Source organism: Leopardus geoffroyi, chromosome D1, assembly GCF_018350155.1.
Source record: "Leopardus geoffroyi isolate Oge1 chromosome D1, O.geoffroyi_Oge1_pat1.0, whole genome shotgun sequence".
Lineage (NCBI taxonomy): Eukaryota > Metazoa > Chordata > Mammalia > Carnivora > Felidae > Leopardus > Leopardus geoffroyi.
The window spans coordinates 21,527,755-21,554,226 of NC_059329.1; the positions used below are offsets into that span (position 1 = coordinate 21,527,755).

Here is a 26,472-nt window from a genome sequence, read left to right on the forward strand (position 1 = left end):
ATTGAGAAGTTACATTAAATTACTATATAGAATCAGTTTATACTATGCTAAAATATCATACTTTCAAAATGAAATCTGTAAGACAGGCAATAAAGAAAAAAAACATGGCAGAAAGGAAAGGAAAACAAAGTAGATTAGAATTCAAGAGCCTGGATTCCAGTCCCACTTATGGGAACCACTTAGTTGTATGGCCTTGGAAAACATATATAAAATGTCTAAGTCTCCAATGTCTGTTAAATAAGCTCAGAAAAAATGGTTTATAAGCCCCATTTCAGATTAAATGATTTATGATTGTAGAAAAAAATGCATAAAAGAGTCGTGGAATAGTCGAGATGGGTCACGGGATACAGAAAATAGATATGTAGTAAACATCCATGAAACGTAAAGACTTAAAATTCTCTTTTTTACAGAAGAGAAAAAACTAGAACTTGGATCTGTCTTGGAAAACACACACACCAATAAACAAAGCATTGTATCTTCTTCAAATGCTACTTTTTCAAGAAGATATTTTTCTTTCCAAGGTTTTCCTCAGGGAAACTTTGACATCCTTGTTCCTCAAACTGTAGATCAGTGGGTTTAACATGGGCACCACAGTGGTATAGAACAGAGAGGACACTTTCCCTTGGTCAAGGGGCAAAATAGAATGTGGTTTGAGATACATGAAAGCCCCAGAACCAAAGAAAAGAGAAACCACAATTATATGAGAGCTACATGTACTGAAAGCTTTGGACCTGCCCTCAGTGGAGTGAATGTGCAGAATGCTGGACAGAATCACAGCATAAGAGATGAAGATGGTAATGATGGGCATTCCAATGTCAATGGCCACAAGGATGAAGACCACCAATTCATTTACATAAGTGCTGTTGCAGGACAGCTCAAGGAGAGGAAGGATGTCACACATGAAATGATTGAGAAGGTTGTCAGCACAGAAGGTCAGACTTGCTATGCTTCCCGTATGGACCATAGCCCCTGAAAGCCCCATCACGTAGACACCCAACAAAAGGAATAGACAGACCTGAGGAGACATGGTGACCATGTACACCAATGGTTTACAGATGGCCACATAGCGGTCATATGCCATCACTGACAGGAGGAAGGACTCAGAAATGACAAAGAAGCAGAAGAAAAAGAGTTGAGTCATACACTCTGCATGCAAGATGATGTTCTTCTTTGAGACAAAACTCTTCAGCATTTTGGGGGTGATGGTAGTGGAGTAGCAGAAATCTATTAAGGAGAGGTTGAAGAGGAAAAGGTACATGGGAGTGTGTAGGCAAGAATTCAACCAAATCAGGGCTATCAAGGCCAGGTTTCCCAGCACAGTGACCATGTAGAAACCTAGAAACAGGAAGAAGAGAGGGATCTGGAGTTCCAGCTGGTCTGTTAAACCTGTAAGGATAAACTCTGTCACAGAAGAGTTCTTAGCCATTCTCCTCTTGGGGATGAGTGGAGCAAGGGCAGTCTGGAGAAAAGAAAAGAGAACCAGTTAGACAGAAAGAAATACCACCACTCACCCAGGATCCATCCCCCATTCTGAAGAACGGAATCCAGAGAGATTTGAATGTTAAGACAGATGGTAGGAAGGCTTTTACTGTTTGTTATGGATCTGTCCTACAGCCCAAGTGACTTTATCTTCCAGAGAGAACAGTTAGAGTCTAAACTTTGCCTCCAGAGAGAAAACAGTAATTTATTCATATCCCAATTCATTAAAAAATAAGACAGATGTCTTTTAGATCTGTAAGTTAGTCCATTTTCTATGTCCTTCTATCTCCTGCCTGTGCTTCCATTGCTAAACCCTGGGCCTCTTCCCTGAAGAGAGTCCTGTCAAAAGACACTGCGACCCCTCGAACCTCCACCACTGGGTCACTGCTGTCAAATCAAGAAGGTGAGGCCACATTTTTACAATCTCTCCTAGCTCAAGTGGGTTTAGGTTTCATGATAATTTTTTAAAGCTAGCACCTACTTAAGTGGTTCCTATGAGATGCTAGACACTAAGCTGTATGACAATATTATTATCCCTATTTTGCAGATGAGACAACGAAGTCCTCAAAATACTGGGGTGCGGCCAGAAGGTGGACTTTAGCAGTCTGACTCTCAGGTGTACCCTCATAACCACTATGTTACATGACTGACAGGGTTAGGAAGTCACTCACCTTCCTTCAGTTTAGAGCTGTAATGCTATACTCTACTGTTTCTTGTCCACAATTGTCCTGCGATAGAAAATTACCATAATGAATAGAAAATGATAGGTTGAGCTAAGAACCCTCCCCTTCCAATCTGATCTAAAGGATCAGAAACCTAATTTATCTTGTAGCCATTTCTACACTGAAGAACATGATTTCCAATTGTTAATTTGGAAGCTATAACTATAAGGAAGAAGATGTGCCTTTTCCAGACCAGAGAATAACAGGAAATAAGAAGTTTTATTCGGATTACAGATCTCAGTGGCCTAATTATTAAGACAAAGACTCCCTCAAAACCATTTCCTCAGAGATTATTTTCCCAAAGGAGTAAGAAGTGTTTATTTATACCCTTAATATTGGTTGATTTGGCTTTTAGAGACAATTATTTCAACAGACATTTATCCAGTACTATTAAAAGAAAATTCATTGTGGAAAAAAATTATCATCATTACTATTTTTGAATGCCCAGTAATATACCTGACACTGAACCCTTCTACTGACTTCTGGCTGCCAATATCCAATACAAATATGGAATCCAGGCACCTACTTTGTAACCACTAGCCTAAACTTCCTCCTGACGAGAGCTACTGAAATCCATGAAGCTAAGGTCTTCATTTTCTTGGATCTGGCAAACTCTTGGAAAGAAACAAATAAGTATGCTATGACTTTAATAAAAAGAAGTGCTTAGAATTTGGAAAGATTAACACAAAAGGCTATCATAAATTAGGGTAGAACATTCAGTCATTTCTTCATATTCTGATTCATTCTAGGAATGAATTGCAGTATGTCTAGCTCAAACAAGAAGGTAGATTTCTCTGATCCCCTTACTCTGTCTTCCCATGGAATATAAGATTAATTGTAACAAAATAATTTCTATCAGGTAAATTCTCCTAACCTCTGCCAAGAACAGCCTTTTCCTAAGTTACTAACTGGTCAAAAGTGCCTTTGACTATCCCTGCTTTCCACCCACTTTTCTTGAAGCACTATTGGCTTTCTAGCTTCTTGGTGCTCTCAAATTGAATCCTACAGGCTAAGATTCTCAACATAGGCAAACATGCAAATTTGTTCTTCCTCTTTAGTTTGCTTTTGTCTTTTTCTGTCTTCTACTTTCCACACAAGCTTCTACCTTGACAAAAATTGTCTATCACTTGACTTGATCTCTCAGAGCTCTAGGTACCATTCTTTAATAGCAAGAATACACACTAACAGAATTTTAGACCTGAAGAGACTTGGGAAATTATCAATTCAGTATTTCCCAAATGTGGATGAACACCACAATTACCTGGGGTGTTTATTAGAAAGAAATTCTGGGCTCGCCACCCAGACCTTCTGAATCAGAATCTGTATGGGTATGAGTATAGTAATTATATTTTTTAATCTTTCCAGGTTATTGCAAATCAATTTATGGATGGACAGAGCCAATATTTACCCCCATCTTATATACAGTGACACTAAGGAGATCCCAAGAAGTAAAGCCATTTGCCCAAGGTCACAGATCTAATTTAAGTCTCCAGGTTTCCAGTCTCTCCTGGTCCTTGGGGTCTATATGACCCCCTGCTGGGCTGGAATGCAGAAAACAAGTCCTTTAAAAGTAAGCTATCAGACTTCAGATTTTAGATGTAAAGTAGTAGCTAATATCACACTACCACCCTCTAACCATAAACAAGTATATGACTGGAAAAAATATATAAAACATCTATTTGAAAGCTTTGAGAAGCAGACAGCTCAGGGAGGAAATTCTTAAGAAAAGGCAAGAAAATGAACTACCATTTTCACCCTTTCTCTCTAAGGGCAGTTTCCAAATCAAACCTAGTGAAATGGAGCCCAAGCGAACAGCAGCAGCCTCTACTAGTGGAATAAAGATCAGTGTTCAGGGATGCTAGGACAGCTGGAATCTGTGGGGCAAGACATGAAAAGGAAAAAGCCAAAGAAAAGGACCCTCAGGCATATGCATAGAGGACTCCCTTGAGTTCTTAGCTGAATTCTAAATTTTGTATGTTCATGGCAAGACTCTATATGTCTAGGACACAGCAGCTCTTGGAAGACTAGGACCTGAAGAGATGTCACAGAGGATCCACAGCACTGGAGAGCTGTTAGGATTCTGGCCTAGTGAGAGTGGAGATGCTTTGATGAACAAAGCAGACATTAAGATGACAGCTCTGAAATCCATACCCTAAGAATAAGGACTAGGCCATCAGGTTAAGGGCAAAGCTGAACTAGACCCATCATAACAAAGGCTAAATCCAAGTCTCAGCAGGATCAGGGCGATCTACTAGGAACTGCATCCCAGAACAAAAGGCAACAATCTATAGAGAAGAGTAACATAATCCACTGTCTCTATAATGTATTCATAATTCCAGCATCATAAAACAAAAAAAAATCACTAGAAATACAAAGAAGCAAGAAAATATGACCCAACACCATTTGTTGAAAAGACTTGTCTTTTTTTTCCATTGGATATTCTTTCCTGGCTTGTTGAAGATGAGTTGACCATATAGTTGTGGGTCCATTTCTGGGTTTTCTACTCTGTTCTATTGATCTATGTGTGTGTGTTTGTGCCAGTACCATACTGTCTTAATGACTACAGCTTTGTAACATAGCTTGAAGTCTGGAATCTTGATGCCTCCAACTTTGCTTTTCTTTTTCAGGATTGCTTTGGCTATTTAAGGTATTTTGTGATTGCACACAAATTTTAGAATTATTTGTTCTAGCTCTGTGAAAAATGCTGATGTTGTTTTGATAGTGATTGCATTGAATGTGTAGATTGCTTTGGGTAGTATACACGTTTTAACAATGTTTATTCTTCCAATCCATGAGCATAGGAATGTTTTCTTTTTCTCCATTTCTTTGTGTCCTCTTCAATTTCTTTCATAAGTGTTCTATAGTTTTCAGAATACAGATCTTTTACCTCTTTGGTTAGGCTTATTCCTAGGAATCTTATGGGTTTGGGTGCAATATTAAATGGGATTGATTCGTTGATTTCTCTTCCTGCTGCTTCATTATCAGTGTATAGAAATGCAACAAATTACTGTACATTAATTTTACATCCTGAGACTTTGCTGGATTCATGTATTAGTTCTAGCACGGTGAAGTCTTTCAGGTTTTTTACATAGCGTTTCATGTCATCTGCAAATGGTGAAAGCTTAACTTCCTCATTGCTGATTTGGATGCCTTTTATTTCTTTTTGTTCTCTGATTGCTAAGGCTAAGACTTCCAGTTCTATGTCAAATAGTAATGGTGAGAGTGGACATCCCTGTCTTCTTCCTGAACATAGAGGAAAACCTCTTAGTTTTTCTCCATTGAGGATGGTATTAGGTATGGGTCTTTAGTATATGGCCTTTATGATGTTGAGGTACGTTCCATCTATCCCTACCTTGTTGAGCTCTTTTATGGAGAATGGATGCTGTATTTTGTCAAATGCCTTTTCTGATCTATTGAGTGTATCATATGGTTCTTATCCTTTCTTTTATTAATGTGGTGTATCATGTTGATTGGTGAATATTGTTGCACTGCTGCAGCCCAGGAATAAATAAATCCCACTTGATCGTGGTAAATAATTCTTTTAATGTACTGTTGGATTCAATTTGCTAGTATTTTGTGGAGAATTGACTTTTTAAAATAATAGATGAAATAATCATATTGTTTTTATCCTTTCTTTTGTCGATGTGATGTACCACATTGTTTGATTTACAAATATTGGACCACCCCTTGCATCCCTGAAATAAATCCCATTAGATTGTGGTGAGTGGTTTTTTAATGTACTGTTGGATTTGGTTTGCTAATATTTTGTTTAGGATTTTTGGATCCATGTTCATCAGAGATACTTGCCTGTAGTTTTCTTCTCCTTCTCCTTCCCCTTCCCTTTCCCCTTCTCTCCTCCTCCTCCTCCTCCTCCTCCTCCTCCTTCTTCTTCTTCTTTCTGTAGTATCTCTGTCTGGGTTTGGTATCAGGGTAATGCTGACCTCATAGACTCAATTTGGAAGTCTTCTTTAGTCTTCCACTTTTTTGGCATAGTTTAAGAAGAATAGGTATTCTTAATTGAATGTTTGGTAGAATTCACCTGTGGAGCCATCTGGCCCTGCACTTTTATTTGTTGGAAGGTTTGATTACTGATTCAATTTTATTGCTACTAATCAGCCTGTTCAAATTTTCTATTTCCTCCTGATTCAGTTTTGGAAGGTTGTATGTTTCTAGAAATTTTCTTCTAAGTTGTCCCACTCGTTGGCATATACCTTTTCATAATTACCTCTTATAGTCTTTTGTATGTCTGTGGCATCAGTTGTTTTTTCTTTTCCCTCATTTCTGATTTTGTTTGTGTCCTCTTTCTCTTTCTTGATGAATCTGGTTAAAGAGTTATCAATTTTTTGTTGATCTTTTCAAAGAACCTGCTCCTGGTTTCATTTGTCTTTTCTGGTTTTGTTGTTGTTGTTGTTGTTGTTGTTGTTGGTCTGTAGTGGTAATTTATTTCTACTCTAATGTTTATTATTTCCTTCCTTCTCCTAGCTTTGGGCTTTGTTCCTCTTTTCCTAACTCCTTTATATCTAAGTTGGGTTGTGTATTTGAGATTTTTCTTGTGCCTTGGGTAGGCCTATATTACTATAGATGCCCCTCTTAGAACCACTTTTGCTACATCCCAAAGATTTTGGAATGTTGTGTTTTCATTTTCCTTTTTCTTCATGTGTTTTTTTATTTCCTTTTCAGTTTCTTGGTTGATCCATTCATTGGTTGGTAGCATGGTGTTCAGCCTTCATGTATTTGTGTTCTTTCTAGATTTTTTTCTTGTGATCAATTTCTAGTTTCACATTGTTTTGGTTGGAAAAGGTGCATGATATGACTTCAATCTTTTTTAATTTACTGAAACTTGTTTTCTGCCCTAACATGTGATATATCCTGAAAGATGTTCCAGGTGTCCTTGAAAAGAATGTGTATTCTGCTGTTTAGGGATGGAATGTTCTGTATAGTTCTATTAGGTCCATCTAGTCTAATGTGTCATTCAAAGCCAATATTCCTTTGTTGATTTTCTGTGGATGATCTATCCACTGGTGGAAGTGAGGTGCTAAAGTTACCTACTGTAATTATATTACTTTATAAAATTACTTAATATATTTTGTCTAGTTTTTTAATTGCTCTTGGTAATATGGCCAATCCAATATAAGTTATCTGTCATAGCCAAAACCAGAATTCGTAATTGTTTACCTTCACTTGACTGGCTTTTCATGATTTCCAAAGCCTAAAAGGAAGAGAGAGGGAAAGACCAAGAGAAATAAAAGAAGAATATATTCATAAGAATATATGCCTGGGATATAATTTATAAGCACTCAGTAAATACTATGTACTAATATTTTTAATGCTCTGTGTTCAAGAATACTTTAAGCATATTGAGGTTCCTCAAAAAATTAAAAATAGATCTACCCTATGACCCAGCAATAGCACTGCTAGGAATTTACCCAAGGCATACAGGAGTGCTGATGCATAGGGGCACTTGTACCCCAATGTTTATAGCAGCACTTTCTACAATAGCCAAATTATGAAAAGGGCCTAAATGTCTATCAACTGACAAATGGATAAAGAAGATGTGGTTTATATATACGATGGAATACTACTTGGCAATGAGAAAGATTGAAATCTGGCCATTTGTAGCAACGTGGATGGAACTGGAGAGTGTTTTGCCAAGTGAAATAAGTCAGGCAGAGAAAGACAGATACCATATGTTTTCATTCATATGTGGATCCTGAGAAACTTAACAAAAGACTAGGGGGGAGGGGAAGGGGGGAACGTTACAGAGAGGAAAGGAGGCAAACCATAAGAAACACTTAAATACTGAGAACAAACTGAGGGTGTGGGGGAGACGGGAAAGTGGGTGATGGGCATTGAGGAGGGCACCTGTTGGGATGAGCACTGGGTGTTGTATGGAAACCAATTTGACAATAAATTACATATGTGTGTGTGTGTGTGTGTGTGTGTGTGTGTGTGTGTGTGTACATATATATATATATGTATATATATATATATATATATATATATATACATAAAGAATACTTGCAGAATATTCAGAACATTAAAGAATGTACTTTTATGAATGTTCCTATTGAGTATGTCATCTTTGACATACACCAAGAATATATTTTTCTCATAGATATATTCAATGAATATACCCTATTTATGTAGTAAATATTCTTCAAGTGATTAGTCTTAATATAAATAATGAAAAAACATGTGAAGAGTCTTAGAGAATTTGAGGAAGACTGTGTCATGTTTTTTTTAGTATTCCTGGATACCCCCATAAAAAAACAGCACACCTAACAGCAAAGCTTAGTTCCATTAACAACATCTATGACAAAAATAAGTGATATGTTATCCCCTTTACCTCCAAACACAAGCAGATGGGCACAAACCACCAAGAGGTTAAAATCTGCTTAGTATCAGCATCTGTGCAGGAAGAAACAGAAGGAAGCAACAGGACATCTGACAAACCTGAAACTCCAAAACAACTAATCAGTATTCCAAATAACTCTCAAAAGGCCAGTTTGAAAATAACATGTAAAACTGGAAGGGATTTTTATTCTCCAGTAGTGGATGAATTTTAATTACTCTATAGTAAGATCTGAAGGGGCTTCCAGAGTCTGTGCACTATGAACTCTCAAAATAAAGCAACCAAAGCTCCCTACAGGAATAGGAGTAAAACCCAAATTAAACAGAACAAGGTAAATAAAGACAAAAGAAAGAAAAGATCCAGATAAAGGTAGAAAGGGGACAGAGCCAGGAGATTTCAGACAGTAAGTCATCATATTTTTTAACACTTCACAAAAGAAACAGTATAAGGAGTTCTACAGGCATTAAGTTAGAAAAAACCTAATTTAATATAAAGATGAACAGTAGAAAAGAATCAAGATGAAACTCCATACAAAATTATAAGTAAAAAGAATAATTTTTTGACAGAAAATTTGGAGCAAACCAGAAAGACTTACTGTATTAGTCTGCTTGGGAAACCATAACAAAATACCACAGAATGGGTCATTTAAGCAATGGAAGTATTTTTTCCCACAGTCTGAAATTCAGGGAGCCTACAAACATGATCTCTGATGAGGACTCTCTTCCTGTATTAGACTGCCCCCTTTCAGTGGGTCCTCACACGGAAGAAAGAATGGGCTCTGGTGCCTCTTCCTTATCTTATGAATGGCACCAGCCCTATCAGATTAGGATCTTTTGGCCTCATGTAACCTTTATCCCCTACTTTTAGGGCCTTTCTCAGAATACAGTCACTTTGAGGGTTAAGGCTTCAACATATGAATGGGGGGGTGGGTGGTAAGGGAACACAGTCCATTGCCCATTACTATAAGTAAATGAACACTATTACATTATTTCAAAATGAACTAAAACACATACAGGTATGAAAGAACAACAAAAGGCAGAATTAGAAAAGCTTATAAATTAAGCAATTGAACTTGGGAAATTATTAGAAATAAAGGAAAAATAATTTAAGAAATATGACTGATTAGAAGTAACTGAAGAGCAAATGAACACAACAGATAATACCTTAGGAGAAATATAAGGTGAAAAAGTTGGTGGCAAAAAAAGAGACAGAGAGAAAAGAAATTAAGAGGATTTATGGGAAAGCAACAAATACAGACACCAGCCAAAGAATATCAAATCTACATAGAGTAGGAGCTCCAAAGGAGAAAACCAAACTGTGGGACAGAACAGAAAATAAAGACTACAATTCATGGTCCTTTTCCTAGTGTCAGGAAAAAGAAGAAGGAGAAGAAAAGGAAGGAGAGGAAGGAGAGGAAGAAGAAGAGGAAGGAGGAGGAGGAGGAGGAGAAGGGGAAGAAGGAGAAGGAGGAGGAGGAGGAGAAGAGATTTGAAGTGACCTATTGAAAAGAATCATCGCACTTAAGGAAATTCCCAAAAATATTAATATCAAAACATATCCCACTGAAATTATTGGCCATTTTTAGAAATGTCCTACTTCTTTCTGAAAAGACCTAGAAACAATTATCAACCCAGAAGCAATGAGCCTCTCTAGCATCTAATTACTCGTCTTGAAAAACATTTTCACCACTAAAAGAAAGCACATTTCCTGGAGAGATGGTTGGTTCCTGGACTGAAGAATGAAATGTATGAGATGAGTTCAGAACATCTTGTCATATCGGATAATTCTTTTGTTGTATTCAATTTCTTTCATAAGTGTTCTACAGTTTTCAGAGTACAGAACTTCCACCTGTTTGGTTAGGCTTATTCCTAGGTATCTTATTGTTTGTAAATGGGATCAATTCCTTGATTTCTCTTTCTGCTGCTTCATTATTGGCATATAGAAATGCAACAGATTTCTGTACCTTGATTTTATATCATGAGACTTTGTTGAATTCATGCATCAGTTCTATCAGTTTTTTTGGTGGAGTCTTTTGGGTTTTCCACATAGAGTATCATATCATCAGGAAAGAGCACACGTTTGACTTCTTCCTTGACGATTTGCATGCCTTTTATTTCTTTTTGTTGTCCGTTTGCTGAGGCTATAACTTCCAGTACAATGTTGAACAACAGTGGTAAGAGTGGACATCACTGTCCTGTTCCTGATCTTAGAGGAAAAGCTCTCAGTTTTTTTTTCTCCCATTGAGGATGTTATTAGCTATGATTCTTTCGTATATGGACTATATGGTGTTGAGGTATGTTCTTTCTATCCCTACTGTCTTGAGGGCTTTTATCAAGAAAGGATGCTGTATTTTGTCAAGTGTTTTTTCTGTGTTTTTTGAGACAATCATATGGTTCTTATCCTTTCTTTTATTAATGTGGTGTAACACGTAGATTGATTTGCAGATACTGAACCAGCCCTGCAGCCCGGGAATAAATCCCACTTGATCCTAGTGAATAATTCTTTTAATGTACTGTTGAATTAAATTTCCTAGTATCTTGTTGAGAATTTTTGCATCAATGTTCATCAGAGATATTGGTCTATAATTCTCCTTTTTTCTTGGGATTTTTGTCTGGTTTTGGAATCAACCTAGTGCTGGACTCATAGAATGAGTTTTGAAGTCTTCCATCCCTTTCTATTTTTTGGAACAGTTTAATCCTTCTTTAATGTTTGATAGAATTCCCCTGGGAAGCCATCCAGCCCTGGACTCTTGTTCGTTCAGAGATTTTTGATTACTGAGTCAATTTCTATAGGTTATGGGTCTGCTCAAATTTTCTTTTTCTTCAGGTCATCATCTCATGGTTGTGGAATGGAGCCCAACATTGGGCTCCACCCTGAGCATGGAGCCTTCTTGGGATTCTCTCTCTCCCTCTCTCTCTGCACCTCTCCCCATTCATTCCTTTTTTCCCTCTCTCTCTTCCTCTCTGTCTCTCCAAAAATAAGTAAATAAAATAAACATTTTAAGCCACATTGAGTATGCCTAATGAAGAATAATGGTGAGTAGTAGCCATAATGGTAGTAACTGAGGATGTTGATGGTAATGACTGACATGGTGGTGATGGTGGTGGTGGTGATTATGGGGTGTTTAGCTATACAAATTTGAATGCTTAGACTCCAAGTTTCCCAAGCTGAAAATGACTCCAAATAAAAGGAAAATTAACACACCTGGGAGACAAACCATGATTCCCAGCACAGGCATAAGCCAGACTCTAATTGCTCCTTCAGCAAAGACTCCAGGGCCTGAAATGACTGCATCCCAGGAGGTTCTGCCCATGTGTTGTATAAACAGACCCTCAGTGACCCATTTTTTATAACCCTGCTGGCCTCTTGGACTACATTTAGGAATAGATACAAATCTGGACAGCTCCCTCATTTCTTGATGTTTAGTTCCTAACTATTGGAACCAAGGCATCCCCTAAAATTTCCAGGAGACTGTGTTGTCTTTTTCTCAACACAGGTATTTAATTACAAATTTAAAGCAATTATATGAAAAAAATATTTCTTCCGTGAATTCCTGTTTCTAATGCAGGCTTTATTTCTAAGCATTTGTTTACCTTCATCTCTAAGCGTTTTCTTCTTTATGTGCTGAGTTCTCATAGGCTGCAAGCCCAAGCCTCTTATGGTCCGGTAGAACTAGAGGTAATCATTGTAGTAACTGATATCAAATATATGGATCATGTTTGCTTATTTATATCATTAGATGATTATGGGAGTAAAAAATTAAATTTAAATCAGTTCTATCTAGGATTTTTCAGTCCACACCACACTGAGTGGTATTTACTCTGCACTGCTTTGTAGAACACATTGATTTCTGGTAATGGTGTATTCAAGGTGGATTTTCTATGTTTCTTATTGTTTTAACAGGTGAAAATTGTGTACAAGGGGAAAAGATAAGATTTTTTAAATCTATTGTTGTTATCTAGAAGAAATTTGTTTTCTCCTTAGTAATAAATGGAAAAAACTTAGCTACTTCTGAGACTAGTTATTGTGAAGTTAAATGCCATACCACAATAACATAACATGTGAAGTTTACAATGCAAATCTGATTTTTGTGTCTTCACATCCTAAGGATTTAAAGACTCTTATATCTAAGAAAAGGAAATATGGTTAGTGCCAGAGTTATTATTATTATAGGAATCAAATGACACAATGCATTATAAAGTACATTTAATAAGGTGGTTACAAAATGGTTTTTTAATACATTTAAGGGTGCCTGGGTGGCTCAGTCCATTAAGCATCCAACTCTTGATTTCAGTTCAGATCATGATCTCAAGGATCATGAGTTCAAGCCCTGCATCGGGCTCCACACCATCAGCAAGGAGCCTGCTTAGGATTCTCTCTCTCTCCACTCCTCCCACCCTCTCTCTCTCTTTGCCCCTTCTCTGTATCTCTGTATGCACAGGTGTACTCTCTTTCACAGTCTCTCAAAATAAATAAACTTAAATATATATATATATATGTGTGTGTGTGTGTGTGTGTGTGTGTGTGTGTGTGTATACCCAATGTAAATATATATATGCATAGAAAAATCTAGAAAGATAGTCACTGCCAGTATTAGTCTCTAAATAGTGGGGGAATATGATGTTTATACTTTTCCTTATTTGTATTTCTGATTTTCTACAATGTATATGTATTGCCTTTGTAATTTTTTAAGTGCACCTGAAATTACCAATGAAATCCATCCTGCACCTCCAAAGATTCAATAAATTAAGTTTACTAAATAATAATAAAGTGCTACCTAAAGATAAGCTACAGAAATCAGAATATGGTTTAGTGGAAACAAAACAGATGGTAGTCAGAAGTCCTGGGTTTTAGGCCCAGTTCTGTATCTACTAACTGTATGATTTGGGGTAACATTTACAGTTTGAATTTAAGAGAGAATGAAAAAATAATATAACATTCCTCTTTTTTCATAGGCTATGCACAAGCTAAGCCATCAAGTGTAAAGCACTTTCAACCACCACATTGCTTAGAACTGTAGGTGTGTGGATGTAAAAGCCTGCACATCTGGGCTAAAGGAAATGAGCTCATGATCAGGAGAGAAGAGTTTGAGTTCTAAGTCACTGATAATTTTTAGTAAGCTTCAAGAAACTCACTGAGTGTCTGGCACTTCTGTTTTCTCAGTAGGAAAATAGAAACAAAAATCCTACTCAGAACACATTTCTCCTCATACCCCAAATTTGAGGAGTTAATGAGATTGACCTTCAAAGAGCATTATACAAAAGTTAGTAATTATATGAGGAAGTAATAAAAAGAATGAAAATGTAAGGTTTTTAGTCTAAGAGATGTATCTTAGAGATGGGATGGCTATAAGTATCATATCCAGCAATGATGATCCATGCTTCTTAGGGAAATGTTGACAATTTGAGTACCTTGCCACTAGGGAAATAATGGGGCCTGGTTTGATATTACAATCTGAACATCATCATCATAATAGCTACTGAGCACGTACTCTGTCCTATATTACGTGCCATTGCCCACCCTGCACCGCAGATCAATTAAATCTGAACATCTGGGGCTGGAGCCCAGGAATCAGTACTTTGTAAATACTCCAAGGGATTACAGAACACAGTCAATGTTGAGAACCACTGTCTTACAGCCTCACGTCCAGTGAAAACCTAAGAACAAATTCCAGACACCTAATGACAACTCACTTTTATGGGAACCGAGTGCTTGAAAAAATTTTCTAAATATGCATTATCCCATGTTATTTTTACAGCCGACTTGGAAATTGATTTCTTTTTGTTGTTGGTTTTTTTTTTTTTTTTTGGTTTTTTTAATGTGTACTTTTTAGAGACAGAATGTGAGTGGGGGAGGGGCAGAAAGAGAGGGAGACACAGAATCCAAAGCAGGCTCCAGGCTCCAAGCTGTCAGCACAGAGCCCAAGGCAGGGCTCGAACCCATGAATGGGAGATCATGACCTGAGCCGAAGTCCGACACTTAACCTACTGAACCACGCAAGCACCCTGGAAATTGATTTCTTTGTCAACAAAAAGCATCCTGCAAGGATTTCATCAGAAGACAAGCTTCATTGCTGTGCAGTTTGCAAACCGAGGAGACACAGCATTGGGCTACAAACCAAAGTAGCTCCATCAGGGAAGGATCAGGCTTGGGGTTAAATAGGCAAAAAACGGCAAGTTCTGTGTCCTCTACAGAGATTGGTCAGACTGAGGTCCCAAATTGCAAGTTTCAGGAGCAAAGTGACAAGCAGGATACAGCTCACTATTTCTGATAGTTTCACAATATGACAGCTGCTGGAGAGCATGGCAGGATATGTTGTGAGGGTTTCTTGGGGGAGTTTGGGGCGTGTGGGGTTTTTTTTGCAAATTTTGCAGAATTTTCTTCAAGCTTGTCATCCCAGGGTGAGACATGGTCATTCTGCCTGATTAAAATTTTAGTTTTTCTCCCTTGACATGAGGGAACTCATCTTGCCTGGCAGCAGTTGCTAATTATTGGGGTCTTTTGTTCTCATTTTCATCTTTCAGATACAGAAATTGACTTGTCACTCAATGATATGGCTGTAACTACCATACTACCCTGACACTGTGCCAATTTGAAAAGGATATCATGCATTCACATTCAGAAACTATCTGGGAATTGCACAGATGACAAGGAAATTTTATTTCTGAAGCATGTCCAAGCACAAAATATGAAGAATGCTGCTTGTTACCTATAGGACAGAGGTTCTCAGACCTGAGCAGGCATCAGCATCATCTGGAGAGAGTGTTCAACCCAGACTGCTAGCCCCAATCCCAGAGTTTCTGATTTGGTAGGTCCCGGGTGGAGGCTGAGAGTTTGCATCTCTAACATGGTGCTGATGCTGCTGGTCCAAAAAATGTACCCTAAGAACCATTGCTGTAGGATATTTGAGAAACATAAAAGTGGTAAAAGCCCCAGATCTTGTCCCCTTTTTCCTCCCAACCTCATGGTCTTTGAAATACCCAGAGCCTGGTCTTTCTCCCAGACAACAGCAAAAGGAAGGGAGGATTCATCGGGAAAGAACCCAGGATCGGCCAACTGAACCCAAGTGCTCAAAACCAGCTTTGCCAAGAAGTCTAAGATGTAGGCTCTCATGAGCTCTTCTCTCCCATCCCCACAGGGCTCCCAATCACAGGAGAATGGCTGCCGAAAATCACTCTACAGTGACCGAGTTTATTCTCAGGGGATTGACAAATCGGCCAGAGCTCCAGCTCCCTCTCTTCCTCCTCTTCCTTGGGATCTACTTGGTCACCATCATAGGGAACCTGGGCATGTTCACGCTGATTTGTCTGAATGCTCAGCTTCACACCCCCATGTACTACTTCCTCAGCAATCTGTCCCTTGTGGATCTCTGCTACTCCTCTGTCATTACCCCAAAAATGCTGGTGAACTTTGTGTCAGAGAAGAACATCATCTCCTATGCGGGGTGCATGTCACAGCTCTACTTCTTCGTTGTGTTTGTCGTTGCAGAGTGTTACATGCTGACAGTGATGGCCTATGACCGCTATGTCGCCATCTATACCCCTTTGCTCTACAATGTCATCATGTCTCCTCAAGTGTGTTCCCTGCTGATGGCTGCAGCCTATGCCATGGCTTTCATTGGCGCAACAATAGACACTGGCCTGATGTTAAAACTGTCCTACTGTGAGTTCCTCGTCAGTCATTACTTCTGTGACATCGTGCCCCTCATGAAGCTCTCCTGCTCTAGCACCTATCATATTGAGATGACAGTGTTCTTTTTGGCTGGATTCAACATCATAGTCACCAGCTTAACAGTCCTTGTTTCCTACGTCTTCATCCTCTCCAGCATCCTCCACATCAGCACCACACAGGGAAGGTCCAAAGCCTTCAGCACCTGCAGCTCTCACCTTGCAGCTGTGGGAATGTTCTATGGATCTACAGCGTTCATGTACTTAAAACCCTCCACGGCCAGTTCTGTGGCCAAGGAGAATGTGGCCTCTGTGTTCTACACCACAGTGATCCCCATGCTGAACCCCCTGATCTACAGCTTGAGGAATAAGGAGGTAAAGGCTGCCGTGCAGAAAACACTGAGGAGAAACTTCTTCAGATGCAAATGTCATCATTCTTCCTCAGGTTGAAAATTGGGAGAAGTGTAGGGGAGAAGCCCTCCAAAAATGTAAACACACGTGAAGGGAGAACCACCACTTCTCAGCATGACTCATTGTATATATTCACTGATTTTTCGTCCTTCCTTTCTCCTTCTCACATCTCTCATGTCCTACTCTGCTTGAATATGATTTCAAGTTTATATTGAACTTAGCGGTACATAAGACAAATGGAGACAAATTTGAAAGTCATCAAGAAATAACAAATACCCTTTTTCCACCCAGATTGCTCCCTCTGTTCACTCTCTCATTATGTGGTTACCACTTCCTTATTCCTGCCAGGATTGCTTACGTGGTCCCTTCACTCAGTTACTGACATCATCATATCATCATCACATCTAACATTTATGGAATGCTAGCCAATCTACTAAGTGTTTTACTTAATTATCTCATTTTCTCAGATGAAGAAACTGATGTAAAGAGGTTAAGTAACTTTCCCCAGATCACAGACCTGCTAAACAATTAACACCAAGATTCAAACCCACAACTCATTATCCCCTCTCTCGGCTGACAGTCTCCCTACACAATGTTTTGATATTAGCATAATTAAAACCTTTCCATTTCAAAATTCTGGAAAATAACTTCCCCTCCTTCAAGTATCATCACACAGCTCCCAAACAGGCAAGGAATAGTATACATTCCTGTAGTCCTTTAACCTCCAGAAAGACTTGACCTTTCACATCACCAGCCAGTTTCACTCAGTAAATCCTATTGCCATGGAGCAAAATGTCTTCCCCTGTTTTTAAAAAATATTTATTTATTTTCGAGAGAGAGACAGAGCACAAGTGGGGGAAGGGCAGGGAGAGAAGGAGACTCAGAATCCAAGGCAGGCTCCAGGCTCCAAGCTGTCAGCACAGAGCAAGCAGGCAACAGACTCCGAGCTGTCAGCACAAAGCCCTACGCAGGCTTTGTATTTTCCTTGTATAGATCTCATTTTTAGAAGTGCTAATGTAAATGTCATTGTGTTCTTAATTTCAAATTCTACTTGGTCTTTGCTCCCATAGAAGAAAGCAATTGACTTTTTATATGTTAACCTTGTATCCTTCCACCTTGCCATGATTACTTAGTTCCAGGAGTTTTTTGGTTGATTCTTTCAGATTTTCTGCATAGGCAATTATGTCATCTGTGAATAAAGACAGATTTATTTCTTCCTTCTCAATCTGTACAACTTTTTTTTCATGTTTTACTGTGTTAGCTAGGACTACCATTACTACACCGAAAAACAGTCATTAGGGGGACATCCTTACCTTGTTTCTGATTTTAGTAAGAAAGATTTGATGTTCTTACCATTAAGTATGATGTTAGGTGTAGGTTTTGTGTAGGTTTTCTTTCTCAAGTAGAGGAAGTTCTTGTTCTAGAAGAATAGAGAATAAATCTACTCTCAGTTTACTGAGTTGTTTCTCTTTTTTTTTTTTTCGGGAATGGGTGTTGGATTTTGTCAAATGCTTTTTCTGCACCTATTGATAGGATGATGTGATTTTTATTCTTCAGACTGCTTATGGATGAAATACTTTAACTGACTTTTGAATGTTGAATCATCCTTACATAACTGGGATAAATCCCACCTAGTCATAGTGTATAATTCTTTACATATATTGTTGGATTCTATGGTTAATATTTCATTGAAACTTTTTTGTATCTATGTTCATGAGAGATATTGGTCTGTAGTACTGTTTTGTTTTGTTTTCTTGCACAGTCTTTGTCTGGTTTTAGTATTGGAGTAATGATGGCCTCACAGAACGCCTCTATCTTATAAAATATATTGTAGAGATTTGGTATAATTTTTCCTTAAATATTTCATTGAATTCATAGGTTGTCCAGAGTGGGCTGATGTTGGGTATTTCCTTTTCTCCATAAGGAGGCTGGTGCCAGCTAGCACTTTCCCCCATGAGGACTGCCAAGAAAAGCCTAATAATTGCCTATGGTCAGGCTTGAAAGATCACACATAGACTTTGGCCTGGAGCAAGTTTCCTCAGCTTCCAGGACCTGGGTCCATCCTTCCAACAGCAGACCACACTGTTAGTATGTTCACTTCCAGGGATGGTCAGGCAGGAGCTGTATTCAAGGGATGTGGATGACCATTGGGTATGTGAACTATAGGTGTTTATACCTGCGCATGTGTAGGTGCCTCACATTGTAAAGTAAGTGAGAATGAGAGGGAGAGGGGGTAAGCTGTGGTCCATGGGCAGGCACCTGGGAAACCAGGGTGGCCCTCCCTGTGCTACCACCTTTTGGCATGGAACCTTATAGATTCTCAGGATTCTAAATTTGAATCTGGCCTTCCAGTGTTATGAAAGGTAAGTTTGTCAAGGTAAGAGGTAGAAATATGTTTTATTTAACACTTTATTAGGGCTATTCTTTGTTTACTTTTTATTGTGGCAAAAAGCATGTAACAAAAAATTTACCATCTTAACTGTTTTTAAGTGTTTATTTCAGGAGTGTTAAGTATATTTGCATTGTGAAACAGATTTCTGGACTTTTTCAACTTGCAGATCTGAAACTCTATACCCATTAAATAACAATTCCACTTTTCTTCTTCCTTGCAACCCCTGGTAACTATGATTTTACTTTGTGTTTCTATGAATTTGACTACTTTAGATTTTTATTTAAGTGGAATCATACATTATTTGTCTTTTTGCAACAGACTTCTTTCACTTAGCATAATATCCTCAAGGTTCATCCATTTTGTAGCATGTGATAGTATTTCTTTGCTTTTTAGGGAGGAATAATATTCCTATGTATGTACATACCACATTTTGTTTCCTCATGCATTGTCAATGGACATTTGGGTTACGTCCATCTCTTGGCTATAGTAAATTAGTGCTGCAAATATCTCTTTAAGATCCTACTTTCAACTCTTTTACAATAGAAATCCCAAATGGGATTGCTAGCTCATATGGTAGCTCTATTTTTAATTTTTTGAAGTACCTCCATACTATTTTCCGTAGCAGTCTCACCATTTTACTAACTCACCAATAATGCACAAGGGTTGCCATTTTCAATATCCTTACCAACACTTGTTTTCTGTTTTCTTTCATAGTTGCCATCCTAATGGGTATGAGGTGATAGTTCATCATAGTTTTGACTTGCATTTCTGGTAATTAGTGATATTGAGCATCTTTTCATTTGCTTGCAGGCCACTTATATATCATCTTTGGAGAAATATCTGTACAAGTCTTAGTCCATTTGAGCACCTATCACACAATACCACAGATTGGGTGTCTTATAAACAACAGAAATTTATTTCTTACAATACTGGAGGCTGGAAAATCCAAGATGAAATCACTAGGAGATTCGGTGTCTGGTGGGAGCCTGCTTCCTTGTTTACAGATAACCAACATCTCACTATAACCTCACATAGTGGAAGGGGCAAAGGAGCTCTCTGGGGTCTCTGGAGTCTCTAAGAGCAGTAATCCCATTTATCAGTTTCCTCATGACCTAATCACTCCCCCAAAGCTCCACCTCCAAATATGATCACACTGGATTAGGTTTTAACACATGAATTTGGGGGACACACAAACATTCAGTCCACAGCAAAGTCTTTTGCCCATTTTTTAATCAGGTTATTTGTTTTTATGGTTGTTGAGTTGTAGGCGTTCTGCATATATTCTGAGATACTAGCTGCTTATCAAGTATCTAATTTGCAAATATTTTCTCCCATTCTATAGTTTGTTTTTTGACTCTATTGATTGTGTCCTTTGATTCACAACAATTTGCAAGTTTCACGTAGTCCCATTTGTCTATTTTTTGCTTTTATGGCCTCTTTACTCCCACATCCAGAGATATTGATTGTGTCACCTAGGTGAAATGCATAACCAATGCCTGTGTCATAAATGGATCCTGGATAATGGGCATTTCTATTCCCTATCCACCTCCCTTTGTTTCTCTCAAGAAACCCAAGCCACACAAACATAAATAAACATAAACTGATGATAGACAGATGATGATGATAGATAGATAGATAGATATATTTTATCTATATTTTTTATATTTAAGACAGATATTTTAGATTGTAACTTAGAAATTACACAACCCGTATTAAAGAGAACATGGGTCATGTGGAAATTGACATTTTTTTATTCTCTTCCCTGTCTGTCCTGTTTGTTACTACACTTCCCAAGGATGGTTCTTAATCTACCCACTGCCTCTTTCTTCAACCACAAATAGGGAAAGTTTTACTTCTCTGTCCATTTCTGGAAGATGACAGTGGAAAGTCGGAAGCTCTCCTTCACGACCCACACCCTTCCTGCCACATCATTTCTTTGGCCCATCTCTGTTTCATTAACTCAGGCAGAAAACCGTCTAAAAGTGTCAGCTGTCCTAGAAAGGAGGCCATACACACTCACTGATGCCAAAATGCAAGGGCAGCAGAGACAGCCTACTGTTAATCTGCCTGGGAGTCCAGGGGAACCTTTGAGAGGAAGGAGTTTTTCCCTTAATGTTTACTTATTTATTGTGAGAGAGCACACTCACGAGTGGAGTGGGGAATGGGGGGGGGGGGTGAGAGAGAGAGAGAGAGAGTGAGAGAGAGAGAATCCCAAGCAGGCTCCAGGTTATCAGCACAGAGCCCAAAGTGGAGCTCATTCCCATGAACATGATATCATGACCTGAGCCGAAACTAAGAGTCAGATGCTTACCTGACTGAACCACCCAAATGCCCCAGGAAGGAGCTTTTAGACCAGGAAACAGCTGGAATATTTAGCTGACCTAGGGCAAACAGCAAAGTGCTAGCTCCTGTCATGTTCTGTATGATTATGGCCCAGCAGTTTCCAACCATGAAAGCAGATTCGTGAGAGAGGGACAGATGAAAAACTCAGGAAAGCAGATAAAGAGATAAAGAAATGGCTTCTAGAGACTTCTGGCTTCTCCATTGGAGCTGACATAGGCTACTTCACTAGGCAAACTGAGAGGGCAACTGCCACATAATATCCTGTTTCCCAATGATTTTCTCTCCCTCTCTTTTTTTTTATATACAATCACCCTCAAATAGCAAGTGATCCTTAGCTGTCCTCATGTATTTAAGAAACAGTAACAAGTGGACTGAACAATCATCGGACCAGACTTGTCAACTAGTGGACTTCACTTTAGAGAAAGGGCAAACTGTGTGGGCCACTTTATTTGGTGCCAGCCATTCAACAGGATTCATAGTTCATTATTCTTAGACAGGTTCATTTCATCAGACAAGAGCCCAACAGTCCCCTAATCTCAGGGGGTCAAGTTGGATGTCCATAATAAGGCTGGCTGGAAACATTCTTAGACTCCAGCAATTGAAACAGTCTGTAGATCCCACCATTGAGTACATAGTCCTAAACGTCATTCTCCTTTTTTCAGTACAGAGCCATGCCCACCCTATTCTAAAGGTCTTGTTGACCCCACTCCAGATTTCTCTGGTTCAAACTCTCTAAAGTCAACCCCTTTTCTTCTGATGGGTTGATTAGGGGAAGAAGAATTGCAAACTTCAATATCTAAACAGAATGGTGGGGGCGCCTGGGTGGCTCAGTTGGTTAAGCGTCCAACTTCAGCTCAGGTCATGATCTCACGGTTCCTGAGTTCAAGTCGCAGGTCAGGCTCTGTGCTGACAGCTCAGAGCCTGGAAACAGCTTTGGCCTCTGTGTCTCCCTCTCTCTCTGCCCTCCCCCACTTGTGCGCTGTCTCTCAAAAATAAATAAATGCTAAAAAATTTTTTAACAGAATGAACGGAATCAGTTAAGATTTAAACAAAATTTTCCACATTACCATAAATTGAAACCTACTTAATATCTCTGAGCCTCAGTTACCTTAATTGTTAATAATATTCCCTACTTCAGCCTTGAGGGATTGAGAAACTCATGAAATGGGTTATTTTCTGTACTTATTATGGGTAAACTCGAAAATTAGTGTCATGGCACATGAAATATTTTTCTTAAATAATCAGAGGGAAACATGAAAAAGAAATAACAATAATCTTGTAGCCTAGCTCTATGTTTCAAGATTGCAATGTATTATGCAAATTATATTTGTAAAGGCATATGAGGCAGGTATTGTTTGCATTGTACAAATTAATACACAGAAGTTTACAAAGATGAACATACTTTGACCAAACCTGCATGGTTAGTAGCAGGTAGAAATGCACACACATATTTAAACTGACTCAAAAAATCATGATCTTTTTAACGTTAAATTATAACAATGACTAGAAATTTGTGGTCACAAATCTAGATGAGCTCCAGGTTAAAATGAAAATTGACTGTCAGAGAAATACAAATCTTGCAGCAGCAGCATGCAGTGAAAACCATATAGGCTCTGTAATCAGGCTGACTTTCATCCAAACTCTGATGTTTTCATTTACTGCAAAAACAAGGAGATGCTCCAGTGGGTTCTTCTGAGAGTGAAAGACTTGCCAGTGCGAATCACCGCAGGGACAAATGGATCCTGAAAAACATCCTGTAAGAAGAGGGATATACATGGGGAAAAGGAGAGGATCTGGCTTTTCATTCTCAGTCTAACCTTTGAGAGGTAGACAAGCCCAAATGTGATCTTGGACAGTGAGGGTAAAGGATGGCGTTTTAAATGGAGGTTTTATTAACATTTAGGTATGGCAAAGCCAACAGGTCAGGGAATGACTGACTTTGAAAAGATAACTTGTGAGGAAATATTTGTAAAAGACAAATCTGATAAAGGACTGTTATCCAAACACAAACTCTTAAAGCTACACAATAAGAAAAAGAACTACCTTATTTAAAAATGGGCCGAAGACCTGAACAGACACCTTACCAAAGAAGATATAGAGATGGCAAATAAGCATATGAAAAGATGCCCCACATCATATGTCATCAGGGAAACACAAATCAAAACAATGAGATACTACTACATACCTATTAGAGTGACGTAAATCAAGAACACTGACAATAGCACATGGTGGGGTAGATGTAGAGCAAAGGGAACTCTTATTCATTGCTAGTGGGAACAGAAAATGGTGTAGACACTTTGGAAGAAGTTCAGCAGTTTCTCACAAAACTAAACATACGTTTACCATACAATCCAGCAATTGTGCTCCTTGGTGCTTAACCAAGGGAGCTGAAAAACCTACAGATGGATGTTCATTGCAGCTGTATTCATAATTGCCAAAACTTAGAGGCAACCAAGATGTCCTTCAGTTTGTGAATGGATGAATACGCTGTGGTACCTCCAGACAGTGGAATATTTCAGTGCTAAAAAGTAATGAGCTATCATATCATGAAAAGACATGGAAGATGGGGCACCTGGGTGGCTCAGTCAGTTAAGCGTCTGACTAGCTCAGGTCATGATCTCACAGTTCGTGAGTTCAAGCCCTGCATCGGGCTCTCTACTGCCAGCGTGGATCCTCTCACTATCTTCCCCTCACCCACTCATTCTCTATCTCTCTGTCTCTCTGTCTCTCTCTCTCCTCTCAAAATTAAATAAACTTAAGGGGCTCCTGGGTGGCTCAGTCGGTTAAGCATCAGACTTCAGCTCAGGTCACGATCTCACAACTCATGAGTTGGAGCCCCACGTCAGGCTCCGTGCAGACACTCCAAGCCTGGAGCCGGCTTCAGATTCTGTGTCTCCCTCTCTCTGCCCTCCCCTGCTTGTACTCTGTCTCTCTCTCTCTCTCACACACACACAAATAAATGAACATTTAAAAATATTTTTTAAAAGATAAATAACTTTAAAAAAAGACATGGAAGAAACTTAAATACATATTACTAAGTAAAGGAAGCCAACTCTATGACAACCTGGAAAAGGCAAAACTATGCAGACAGTAGAGAAGTTAATGGTTGTCAGAGCCTCTGGGGGAGAGAGGAATTGACAAGTGAAACACAGGGCTTTTAGGGCAGAGAAACTACTCTGTGTGACACTGTAATTGTTATACATATAACAGATACATGTCATCATACATTTGTCCAAACCCATCAAATGACAACACCAAGAGAGGTGTAATGTAATTACACTAATGTAACCTATGGACTTCGGGTCATGATGATGTATAACTGTATGTTCGTCAATTATATCAAATGTACAACTCTAATGGAGAATGTTGATAATGGAAGAGGCTGTGCATGTGGGAAGGCAAGAGACATGTGGGAAATCTTTGTACTTCTGCTCAATTTGCCCTTGGGAATGTCCTGAACGTGATCCCGGCAGAGAACTTGTCGTAGACCGGGGGCCACGAGAGCTTTCCTCTGCCAGGTTATTTGATCCAAGGGTGTTCTGATGAAAGGAGCTTTTAAACAAGTGATTTTTACATGTTAGCAGCTCTGGGAATGTGGACAGATCACATTTTACCTAATTCGAGATCCGCGGCCGGCAGCCATGCGTCAGCGCGCACGTTCGATTTTAACGCAAACGAGAGCATCTGCCAAACGTGCTTGCGGAGCTGCTCAGCCCAGACCTGGTGCTTGGACGGTGAGCAGATGTCAGTCGATGCCTTGTCTGCCTTGTAAGTAGGTGTCACAGTGGATGATAGACTGGCCAGCTAGAGGACGTTTTTCTCCCTGAACTGGGTGGAGACCGGTCGGGGGTCAAGCTCTCACATTAGTGGGGGACACTCGGGGTTCCTTGTGTACTTTCTTGTTGGAAACAAAGTAGTTGCCTTAACTGTGTACTCTGGGCTTGGAGTCCTTATTCAGGAACATATTGGTCAGTAAAACCACCGTTCAGATACAAAAAGGAAAAAAAAAAAGCTATCAAGGGTTCTAACCTCATCACAGCATCAACCAGAGACAGATGTGATGCAATAATGGAGTGAGGACAGGATCAGGGGACAAAGTGTTACTCTAGATGCAGGGCTTTGACTCATAGTGTCTCATCCAGGGCCAGAGATGCCTCTGCCCTCACTCTCCGCAGCCATACATTTTCCCATCCCTCTTTGTGATTGGCTCCCTTCTTTTAACCCTTGGAATGTTCTCTGCCCCATCCTATTCTAAGCTGTTTCCATTGAAAAAATAATAATTCTTAAAAACCCTTTATACTACTTTAAAAGGAGCACTACATATATTTATAGATATAAAGATGTATGTGTTTGAATATGTGAGGATTCGTAAGGAATTAGTGACAAATGTTACTTCCAAAATGGAGAATTCAGGGACAGAACGGAAGGGAGGAAGACATATTTTCACTGCATAACCTCCACTTACATTGTTCAATTTTTTACCATGTGCAAGTATTATTTAGTCATAATATATTTTAATAATTCTTAATTACTGCTTTTTAATTTTTTTAACTTTTATTTATTATTGAGAGACAGAGAGAGACCATGAGCATGGGAGTTACACAGAGAGAGAAAGACACAGAATCTGAAGCAGGCTCCAGGCTCTGAGCTGTCAGCACAGAGCCTGATATGGGGCTTGAACTCACGAACCGTGAGATCATGACCTGAGCCGAAGTCAGACGCTTAACCGACTGAGCCACCCAGGTGCCCCAACACTTAATTACTTTTTAAATGAAAGTGAGAGGAAAGTCTATCTTTCTCATGACCAAGCAGAGTCCTAAGAGGATGAAGTGACTTGCTCCAGGTCATGCAAAAACTAGAGAAGGTGCTGAGATTTTTTTTTAAATTTTGTTTCATGTTTATTTATTTTTGACAGAGAGAGAGACAGAGCATGGGCAAGGGAGGGGCAGAGAGAGAGGGAGACACAGAATCTGAAACAGGCTCCAGGCTCTGAGCTGTCAGCACAGAGCCCCACACGGGGCTCAAACTCACAGACCACGAGATCATGACCTGAGCCAAAGTCGGATGCTCAACCGACTGAGCCACCCAGGTGCCCCAGGAACTAAG

At 39.2% G+C, this 26,472-nt stretch overlaps 2 protein-coding genes across 3 annotated transcripts; one reads left to right on the top strand and one right to left on the bottom strand.

Moving 5' to 3' along the window:
- Positions 1-327: 327 nt before the first annotated feature.
- LOC123600865 (olfactory receptor 8B12-like) lies at positions 328-25,598 on the bottom strand. 2 transcript variants are annotated; one of them, XM_045483296.1, is made up of 4 exons: positions 24,981-25,598; positions 17,985-18,051; positions 2,151-2,207; positions 328-1,459 (listed from the first exon to the last, which is right to left on the bottom strand). In XM_045483296.1, the coding sequence occupies exon 4, from the start codon at positions 1,424-1,426 to the stop codon at positions 497-499; it is 930 nt and encodes a 309-aa protein (XP_045339252.1). In that variant the 5' UTR covers positions 1,427-1,459; positions 2,151-2,207; positions 17,985-18,051; positions 24,981-25,598; the 3' UTR covers positions 328-496. The 2 variants fall into 2 exon arrangements, with proteins under 2 accessions (XP_045339252.1, XP_045339253.1); XM_045483297.1 differs by lacking the exons at positions 17,985-18,051; positions 24,981-25,598 and adding an exon at positions 7,377-7,414.
- LOC123602221 (olfactory receptor 151-like) lies at positions 15,711-16,670 on the top strand. The gene has a single exon (XM_045486569.1). The coding sequence runs from the start codon at positions 15,711-15,713 to the stop codon at positions 16,668-16,670; it is 960 nt and encodes a 319-aa protein (XP_045342525.1).
- Positions 25,599-26,472: the final 874 nt, after the last annotated feature.

Excerpts from the sequence above, each read along its gene's own strand:
- LOC123602221 (XM_045486569.1), top strand. The coding sequence starts at position 15,711 with ATGGCTGCCGAAAATCACTCTACAGTGACCGAGTTTATTCTCAGGGGA.
- LOC123600865 (XM_045483296.1), bottom strand. The coding sequence starts at position 1,426 with ATGGCTAAGAACTCTTCTGTGACAGAGTTTATCCTTACAGGTTTAACA.